Source organism: Erithacus rubecula (genome assembly GCF_903797595.1).
Source record: "Erithacus rubecula genome assembly, chromosome: 12".
NCBI classification, from domain to species: domain Eukaryota; kingdom Metazoa; phylum Chordata; class Aves; order Passeriformes; family Muscicapidae; genus Erithacus; species Erithacus rubecula.
This window is the reverse complement of record NC_136664.1, coordinates 6324415-6334545: the sequence shown is the minus strand read 5'-3', so window position 1 is coordinate 6334545 and position 10131 is coordinate 6324415. Positions and strand designations below refer to the sequence as shown.

At 48.5% G+C, this 10131-nt stretch overlaps 1 protein-coding gene and 1 long non-coding RNA gene across 2 annotated transcripts; both read right to left on the bottom strand.

Moving 5' to 3' along the window:
• Positions 1–503: 503 nt before the first annotated feature.
• On the bottom strand, positions 504–7294 carry HERPUD1 (homocysteine inducible ER protein with ubiquitin like domain 1). Its single transcript, XM_079316511.1, has 8 exons — positions 7105–7294; positions 5868–5945; positions 5706–5780; positions 4584–4690; positions 3992–4114; positions 3031–3369; positions 2107–2212; positions 504–1521 (listed from the first exon to the last, which is right to left on the bottom strand). Exons 1-8 carry the CDS (start codon positions 7234–7236, stop codon positions 1354–1356), a joined length of 1128 nt encoding a protein of 375 aa, XP_079172637.1. The 5' UTR covers positions 7237–7294; the 3' UTR covers positions 504–1353.
• A 579-nt stretch (positions 7295–7873) lies between these two features.
• Positions 7874–8278, bottom strand: LOC306807108. Its single transcript, XR_013775631.1, has 2 exons — positions 8151–8278; positions 7874–8045 (listed from the first exon to the last, which is right to left on the bottom strand). It is a non-coding gene; the product is annotated as an uncharacterized lncRNA (long non-coding RNA).
• Between the last annotated feature and the right edge of the window lie 1853 nt (positions 8279–10131).

The window sequence follows — 10131 nt, the reverse complement described above, 5'->3', positions numbered from 1 at the left end:
ATGTCCAACATTAATCTGACCTGACATGGCAAGATCAAGCATTACCTGCCCCAACTGATGTGTGCTGGCCCTGCCCACACTCTTCAAATTGTCCTGCCAAGAACAGGCAGCAGAAGAAAAAAGTGACAAGTTCCAGGAGAGTCAGCTATTCCTAGACAGCACATTCCAAGCCAAGTTAAACCCTGAGCCAAGACAGTGTTGCAACTCCACCTTGAGTCTCAGGCAGGCTTCAAGGAACCAAATTTCCCAAATACCTACAAAATTACCCATTTCAAGATGCCCACGGCCTTTCTGTTACCAGCTTTCCATAAGCAAACCAACTCCAAGCTATTGGAGGCATTTTATCTGCTGGAGGCTGCTGAAGAACACATCTGGGCCAGGAACTGAGTTAAGCACCTTTTCCCCTCATATCCCAACTCTTCAATAAAAACCAGGCAAGAACACACCCTGTGCTTTGCACAAGCAGCCTTCTGATTGCTGCAGAGGATATATACAAATGTAGATATAAATGCCTGCAAATTTTATTGCAATAACAGCCCTTACCCATATCAGAAATTAAAGGGAACACAATGAATACAAGAGGAGTTGCACTGGAGTGAGAATGCAAAGTTGAATACAGGAATTTAACTTTGCATCCAAAAGCAGTGAAGTTTACATTTTGCATAAGTTTTTACAAAATATATTTAGACCTGAACACACTTATTCTTCCCCCATGATCTGGCAGCAGGGCAGAGGGGAAAGAGGAAGAGCAGGGGGGCATTAAATCTTCAATTTAAACTATCTGAATTCAACAACATGAAATTTAGTCTGCAGCTCCACTGAGGTAATTTCTTATCTACAGTCCTCCACTTTGTCCAACAAGAAGATTGCACAATTAATTCTTCATAGGGAAATATTTACAAAGAGAATTTAAAATATTGTTGAAGCAATTTAACAATAGATCTTTCCTAAAAATCTGCTAATGCATATCTAGCAATTTTTGTTTGAGATCCTACACTCAGTGTAATTAAAATAGCATTTGAAACATTCCAACAGGAATCACATTGCACAGAAGAAGCAATTTGCTTCCCTAACATTTTTGCACACCCACTCAGAGCCTGTGCCTTAAGTGCACAAGTCCACAATGCCAAGCCTCTACATAGGTACCTAATAAATGCTATGGAACAAAGTTCTTTGGAATGAGGACAAGCATCTCAGTCTCTGGGCTGTAATGATCTAAGGCTTCTTGAAGCTTTATTTGCTTGGTCAGTGAAAGCCAGAGCAAGTGCCATCCCTGTCCATGCCTGGTGTGGAGCTGGTGTCCAGTTCTCTCAGGTGTCCACTGCACTTTCAGATGAGCAGATTGGTGACAAATCAGTTGCGGGTCAGTCCAGGCCCTTCTGGAAGGAGGGATGCAAAGAAAGTCTTGAAAAAAACCCACACTGTGCTCATGAGGGAAGGGTTGGCCTGCTGCAGTTCTTGGAAAGCCTGTCCCTCATCAGGTGGGGTCTCAGACTCATTTGTTCTGCCTCCATTTTCCCCCTGCCAAAATAAAGGATATTTGGTAAAGCAGAATTTCAGAAATGCATTATAAATATCAGGCACCAGACAGTGTTATTTGTTGCTAAAATGTCACTGTTTGAATATAAACTTTTCCAAGTAGCCCCAAATACAAAGTCAAAAACCCAAGCTGCACACTGGCAGTACTGATTAACTCACACTGGTGTCCAGAAACACTGTCCAGAACAGCCATCAAGCACCAGATCAGGTCAATTATGTATTTGCAGCTAATTACATTGATATCAGAACTGTCAGTTTGACATGAAAGATGAAAACTGCTTATAGACCCAAATCCTACAAAGGGGTAACCTGAACCCTGCCCTCAGTTTCAGCCTGTGACAGACCACTTCCCATTAGAACTTCCTGAAGGACAGAAGCAACTAAAAGATAACCTTCATCCTGAAATATTTTGGTATGGAGGACTCAGGTGGCAATTATTCTCCCATGGAAAATACTGTCTCTTACAGACATTTCAAGAAAATTGGGGTTTATTTCTACTACACAATTATTAAACCAAAAGCAAAACCCCAGAAAGTTTCATGGTTCAAAAATATAGCAAGACAATACCTGAAGGTTATTGTTCTGGTCCTGGTTTAGAGCAGCTTGAGGAGGAACATTGCCTGGGAAAGGCTGAACTGGTCTTCGTCTAAATGGGAACCATCCAGCATGGTGCCTGGGGAATCAACAGATTCATTAATTAATTAATGCTGTTTCAACATTGCTCATCCTGTTACACAACAGCTGCACATTTGACTGCTCAGAGCTGCTGGCAACCATCAACAGTAATATTTAAGGATTTTCAGTGGAACAATTAACCTTCAACTCTCCAAGTCTACAGAGATGTTGGAAAAGTTGCTCCACTTTTAACTCCTAGACCTACAATTCAGACACCTATATCACTTGCTCCACAGGTGATCAAAGAATTTGAGGACAGATTATCTTCTCAGATAAGATATCCCAAGCATAGCAGCTGAGGGTCCATTACCATCTGTGTTTTCAACCTAATTATATTCCCCACCCTGAAAGGTTCAGAGGCAGTTCAGCCTGATCTGCTTTCCAGAGGGGCAACACAGCAGAAAAACTGCATGGATGCATGACAAACAGCCAAGAGACTTTTCCCAGACTTCATCCACTTGTTTCCCAATGAAACTAATTTTCTGAACTGAACCTACAGGTCTGCCTGCTCTACGCTGCTGAGTTGCTGGAGTTTTACAACAGGGGCTTACTTTGGCTTCAAGTAGTTTCCAAAAATAGAAAGTCACACCAGAAACTGCAAAACCCCTGTGAGATCAGCCACATTCTTCATTTAATCCAGACATCGCTTAATTATATTTTTTTCTAAATACTGAGTTATACCAGGATATAAAAGAGTGGACATTTCCAGGTCCAAAAGTCCTATGAAGCTCATCCAGGAGAAAGCTGAGCACAGCACAGAACTCAATACTTCAGTGAAACCCTTCTGAACAGCAAATATTAACACCATACACTTACAGATACATCAGCACAGTGCCACCCATGACAAGGAGGAATCTGCTGATACTGGAGTAGAAATAGACCATGTTGATAAAAACATATAACAGTGTTGCTGAGTAGAGCCAGTCCAACCAGTCCCGGTTGCCACCCTCCTCATCTTCCTCCATGAGGGGCCCCCCTTGGGCATTCATCCTCAAGTTCTGGTCAGCCACTGCATTAACTTGAGCAGCAACATTCTGGTTTCCAGGCTGGTTTTGGGCAGGAAATGGGTCTGGGAGAGGAGCTGGAGGTGTCACTGGTATCTCCTGAGAATGCCGAGCATGGGATGGGTCAGCAGATGCAGCAGTAGAAGCCAAGCTGGAACCAGAGAGCAAAGTACAGAATGAGGCTTAGTCAAACCCCATCACACTTCACACAGGCCCTGTGTGTGAAAAATCTGTCCACCTCTAACAATAGTCAGATCACATGCAAGTACAAAGCATCAAGTTTAGAGGCCACAGAAGCATTTAAAACAAGTTTTAGTTCTGCCCATAACAGCTGTAAAGTGATTCCAACAAATCAAACCCTCCCCTTTATCAACAATAATGTCAATATCTCACAAAAACAATTTAAAGCAACCTGCAGATAGCCTAAAAGCTTTCTACAAGTCTCAGCTTGACCTGTCAGTGATGTCCAGTCAATGCTGTGTGCACTTTGAGCAGTCAAAAAAAAAGAAAAAAATGCAAGGCTCATCAGCAGGATCAGATTTACTCTAGAAACACCTGCCCTCCCTATCAAGAGTCAGGCAATGGGCAAGATTCAGAACCACTGGCCTGAAAAGTACCAGAGCAGCACAGCTGGGGTACATTCCCACAACATTCACCACAAGTTATGATGAAGTCTCCAAGCACCATCAAAAGAGGAAGAACTGCCAGGAGCACTCAAATTTCTCAAATTACAGTTTCTACTTCCTACTGGCAGCTTGGAATAGAACACTTACTATTGCATGTAATACTGTCTTGCATAAATCTGCTGGAACCAGGACATCTGAAGCATGCTGTAGGTTGTGTAGGCAGAGAAGCCAGGAGCCACACTCTGGAAGGGATGCTGAGTTGTTTCCAGCCTTGGTCAAAATTTGAACACATTCATTAGCAAACACTGGACTAACAGCAAGAACAATTTATTACAAAACAATGTAAATAGCTTCTGCCAATTTGTGTACCCAAGTGCAAAATTAATTCTTCCTTCCACACACCTCTTTATCCACATGAACAAAGGAAAAATTTTCTTCCTAATAAACAGAGCAGTGCATTTTCCTTTAGATGCCACATCCTTGGAAGTGTTCAAGGCCAGGCTGGACAGAGCAACCTGATCTAGTGAAAGGTGTTCCTGATGGCAAAGGGCTGGACTAGATGGCCTTTAAAGGTCCCTTCCAGTCCAAACTCTTGTATGTCCACTAAAGCTTTTATATAAAGCCTTGTTGTATTTGGCCATGTTCTATGGACTTATGACAGTATAAGTGGCATAAGGAGCTGGCATCCAACACAAACATACCATCTTAAACCTGAAAGATGTACATAAATTGTATTTACCCATTACTGGCTTCTGCAGATGAGTGGACACCTGAAGAGCTCCTCAATCTTCCACCATTTGGTTCCTGCCTGGCTTCTGAGGGTAACTTGGGCTGAGCAGCTTTAACCTACAGACAGCAGTGCAGCAGTGAGGTTTACTCAGAACACCACACACACTTCATGCAAAAAAGCTGAACCCCACAAGTATGCCCTTGTTTTAACACCTATTCCTGCACAGCACCTCTCAGTGCTGCCCCTGCTCTTGGGCACCACACCACAAACACCTCTACCAGCATTTTAAAGCTCCTGGAACCAAATGACTGGGATGTAAAACTGATTTGATGCTAGTCTTCCCTTTCACAAGACCTATACTGTATTTGTTGCTTCTTATGCACACATTCAGTGTCCATCTGGCTATAAAAACAAAATGCAAAAGACACTTTGGCTTTGTACTGCTTGCACAAATTGCTGTGCACAGTCCAACAGCTGTCCTGTGGTGATACATCTGCCTAGCACCCAGCCAAAACTGGCTCACATCTAGCAACCACCAGGCATGGGTAGGGTTATCTCACAGTGTCTTTAATGGGCAACAGGAACACACCTCTAGAAACCTCTGCACAGCCACTTTAAAGAAAAAATGGGTTTTGGCCATTTTTACTTAAGACCAGTCCCTGTGGAGCTCAAGCACTAAGGCTGAGCCTGTAGAGAGGAAGCCAAAGATGAGTCATTAATGGGAGCAGTTCAAGTATCTGCAGTTCTCAGCCTTCTTCCCTCCCCACACAGATCAGAACCACTTCCCTCTGCTTCTCTGACCACAAAGCTCCATCTGTCAAACGTGCCTGGGACATAGCAAGTCATAGTCTGTTTAATAAAACTGAATCTGCCAGAAAGCATTTCTACCCTGAGCAGCACATCACTACTCAATCTTTCTTAACAGATGCCATGAGAATCTTTACTGATGATTTGTAGAGGCAATTTTTTTTACTCAGCTTAATCCAAATTCTTACATTTGCAAACAAATTATCACAAATACTGCTGATGCACTAATAGGGAAAACCTGCAGTAACAGGGAACTTTAAAACAGTCATAAAACATGTCTTGTTTTCAGTTACAAGCCCAAGATTCAGAGTTAAGTCTAATTACCTCTGATTTGGTTTCTTGCATATTTGCAGGAGTCTTGAAGCTGTACACCAAATGAAGAGCATGCAGCTCCCCATGCTGAAATATAAGGGAAGATGTGTTAAAAAAAAAAAAATCCCTTTTCTGGATATAATTCAGCACATCGTAAAACACACTTTTTTATACCTTTGGCAACAACTCTCCCAGGCAGTGGTGATCAAGCAGCAGCTTCCCAGAATAAATCAGCTTTTGGCTCTCTTCAGGCTTTGAAGAAAGAAAACAAAGAATAGGATTACTTGCTCTGCCAAGCACTAACCAAAACAGCTCACAGCTGATGAGGGAGGCAGGGAGCTTGGAGCATCCCACATACTAAGGTGCAGAGGGAATTGTGTACATCTAAATTCAGCTGAAGTTATGAGAACTGAATGCCCAAGTGGGATATTATCAAGGTTCAAACACGCATAAGAATCCAAAATCCCATGGGCAAAGTTACATGCTGTATCTTTTATAGTCTCGACAAAAACACTTATGTTTCTAAAAAACAGAAGTTTGGAGCTCCATGTAATCTGCTCATCACCCGAGGTGGTGTCAAGTAAATCTGTTACACCCCATCCAAGGGGAGACAGCAGCTCCTCATCAGGAGCTGTCCCACAGCAGCTGGTGGAAGCACATGGAGCCTGTTTTGGGAAATCACCCCATCCCCAGGGAAAGAATGGCAAAAGCAGGGAAATCAAGTCTTTTCCCAGGAAACTAGTGACAGACAGGATGAGGGGAAACAGCCTTAAGTTTGCAGGGCAGTCTCCAGTCAGAATCTGTGAAAAATTTCTTCGCTGAAGGAATAGCTAAGCATTGAAATGGGCCACCCTGGGAAACGGAACCACTATCCCTGGAACAATTTAAAAAACCGAGTACAGACGTAACATTTCACAGCGTGGCGTTTGGTCGAAGGTTGAACTTGATGATAGTGGAGGTCGTTTCCAAGTTCACTGACTCTAGGAAGGCCACACACGCTGCGGGGGACACGGAGCGCGGGTGCCCCGGGGAAGCCACACTCCTGCATTCCAGCCCCGCCACAGCAGCGGCGCCTCCCGCCCCGGGAAGGGCCGTGGCCGCCCGGCCGGGCGCGGTGCCCGCGCTCTCCCGGAGCCAGCGGCTCTGACGTGCCCACACACCTGCGGGACGCGCCGTCCCGGGAGGCCGCTTAATGATTAACCACAAACCAGTCCCAAAATAGCCCGAGCGCGGCTGACGCAACCGGGACCCTGACACCACGCGGGGCAGGTACCGGTGCCGGAGCCCCTCGAGAGCCCCACGGCAGCCGCTGCCCCGCGGGGAGACAGCCCCCACCGCCCCCACACCGACCCGCGCGGCGGGGCTGCGCGCAGGGACCGGCCCGGCGGGGCTGCGGGAACGGCGCACTCACCGGCGCGTCGGGCAGTAGCCGGCGCAGCTCGGTCTTGAGGCGGCGCACGGTCCAGGCGGGCTCGGCACTGAGGCGGAGGTCGCGGTGCCGCTGCGCGGGGCTCCGGACCAGCAGCGACAATGACTCCTCCATGGTGGGCGCAAAGCGGGCGGAGATTGCAAAACCTCCCCGGCGAGGCCTTTATAGGGGCCCGCCCCGCCGCAGGGCCGCGGTGGCTGCGGCTGATTGGCCGTGGGCAGGGTGGGGGCGGGGGCTGCCACGTGGGCCAATGGGACGGAGCCTCGCGTGCGGCGCTGTGAGGGAGCGGAGGCGCTGATTGGGCGGTGTCCGGTGGGGGGCGGGGCCATGCGGTCACCACGGTGACCGTGACCCGCCCCGCCCCGGCCCTGAGGGGCGGAGGCCATCGCCGGGCCAGGGTCGCTGTCCTCCTTCCCTCCCTCCCTCCCTCCCTCCCTCCCTCCCTCCCTCCCTCCCTCCCTCCCTCCCTCCCTCCCTCCCTCCGTTCCTCCTTCCTTCCCTCCGCCACATCTCCTCCGGCACCAACGCAGCTCTTAGGGATCCCTTGTTCGCCTTCCCTCTCCCTCACAGCTCTGTGGAGCCCTGCGCATGCTGCATCCACAGCCTCATCCAGGTGAAACATTCCCCTTTTTCCCTATGGTTATTTTCCCCGACCTGTGTATCTACTTTAGCAGGTTTGCTGCGGGCTTTGTGGGTACAGGACAATCCATACTTCTAGGTGGAGCCAAAAGAAGTGTGCAGAGATGCTGGGAAGAGTTAATAATTAATGATATTTTTACTAACAAAAAAAATAAAAAGCCATAAAAATGTCAACCAGCAGCTTCTGAGTGCTCCTCCTCATGCCTGTCTTCGTGTGAGATGCGATCCAGCACTTAAAGGCCCGTGGTAATGATCCTGATACACCAGGAGGGGGTTTGTGCGTCCTCAAAACAAAACCGTAGGAATGTGAGATGTCGGGTTTATCTCTCGGCACCAGGTATTTACTCTGCGTGTTTCAGGAGCTGCTCAGTGTTCCTTGGCAGCCAGACCTGTTGCCCAAAGGCACGGATGAGTCTGCAGCAAGACTGGATTTTGCAAGTGGGAGAGACACTCAGCCACGGGGATCATCGCCCCGCGGGAAGAGCCGAGCGCTGCCGGGGGAGCCGCCAAAACAAAACCGCGAGAAATGAGCTGAGCCTGGCTCTGCTCGGGTGAAGCCTCCGCAGCTGCCCGGGTACGTCCCTGTGAAGGTGGAGAATTCATCGGAGCCCATTCCTGTCTCACATCCACATCCCGCAGCGAGCGCTAGGGCTGCACTCCTGCCTGCTCTGTCCTTGCTGTCCCTGGGAGGGCTCAATGCCCGGGTGGGCTTTGTCCCCAACCTCTGCTCTGTATCCCAGCAGCCCAAGGAGACAGTGCCTGAGCTATGTGCTGCTCTTGCTCCATCAGCACAGATCATGATCCCTGTCCCTCAGCTCCTGCTGGCAGTGGGGAAAGACAAACACAGTGTCCAGGGCCACGCTTGCCGTTGTCAAGGTCAAGGTGACTTCGCTGCTCTCTTGATTGCAGCCTTTGCTGAGAGCACCAAGAGAGTTCCCGTGGGTGGCAGGGACAGGGTAGGGCTGTGCAGGTGTTGGAGTGAAACCAGGATCTTGGACTCTGTGTGTTTTATCTGGGACTCCTTGTGCTGTTGCTGCCCCATGGACCAGCTGCACAGCTGTAGCCACAGCGCTGATCCTGCCCCAAGCTCAGGCTCCCGTCTTTCTCCTTTGTCACAGACAAGAGGAGCAGAACTCAACTGAGTTGCTCTCTACCCAGTCCTTGTCTGAGTCATTGCTGGGAAAAATGCCTGCTCAGTGGACAAGCTTACCTGAATCCAGCAGTGAACTGGCTTGGAGGAGCAGGGGCTGAAGGAGCAACCTCCTGAGGCACCTGAGTGCTAAATCTCAGCAGCCCCCTCTACATATCTGGGGTTACTGGACCCCCCAGGCCCTCACTGCCCTCACCCACAGCAGCCAAGAACTGTTGGATCTGGACTCAGTGGATACATCTGGACATCAGGTAGCACATGCTCCAGTTCCAGAGGCTGATTCAGAGCTCTGGGACTGAGGCAAAACAAACACTTGCCCTGATACCGTCTGCTTAGTTTAGCTCACTCTGTGGCAGCAGATAAGGAGCCACAGCACAAACCAGAAGGTGTGATCAGCACATCACCCCACTGTCCTGTTGAACAATTAACTCCAAGGTACCAAAATTGGAGATGAAGGGCTGCAAGCTGCTTTTGTTGCCTGTGTAAATATTAACCATGATGTAAATCAGGACTATCTCTCTGACCTCAACACAATTACTCTGTTTAAAAAAAATCCCCAAGACTGGGGGTAGGCTGAGTGGGGTATTGCTGATAAATTTACAGCTCTGTTTGTGGTCAGGCTGGTTTTCATGGTGTGGCAATCACTTGGCACAGCAGAAACAGCTGGAGGAGAATTTGCCAGCACACGAGGAGATGCCCCATGGTCTCAAGCCTGGTGTGCTCCTTTGCCCATCCAGGCACAGTGACATAGGGGACAAGCCTGCCAGGTGCCACAGACCAGCTAACACAGGCCTGGTGCTGTGGGAATGCCAGGGTGTGATGCAATTTTGTCCAAAGGTTGCTCCCTGAGCCAGGATATGTCAAGGATCAAAGGGCAGCAGAATCCAGACAAGCCAAGCTGATTCTCCAGGCTTGGTTCAATACAAGCACTTTGCTCATTAGGTGTCTGACTTTAGAAACTGTTTCATGGTGCAGCTGTCATGGACACTTTGGCTTCAAAATTCCTCAGAGCCCATGAACAAGAGTTTGGTTTTGTTCAGGTGCTGGGGCTGGTGATCCTGGTGTTGGCAGGGGGGAGCTCACGGTGTGCCCTGGCATCGCTGTGGGGTCTGCAGGGAAGGGTTCTCTGGCTGTCCCTGAGTGTTTCTGTGCCCGAGCAGAGCCAGTTCTGCCACAGACACATCCCTAGGGAATCACCTGTGGGCACAGCCTGGCAGCAG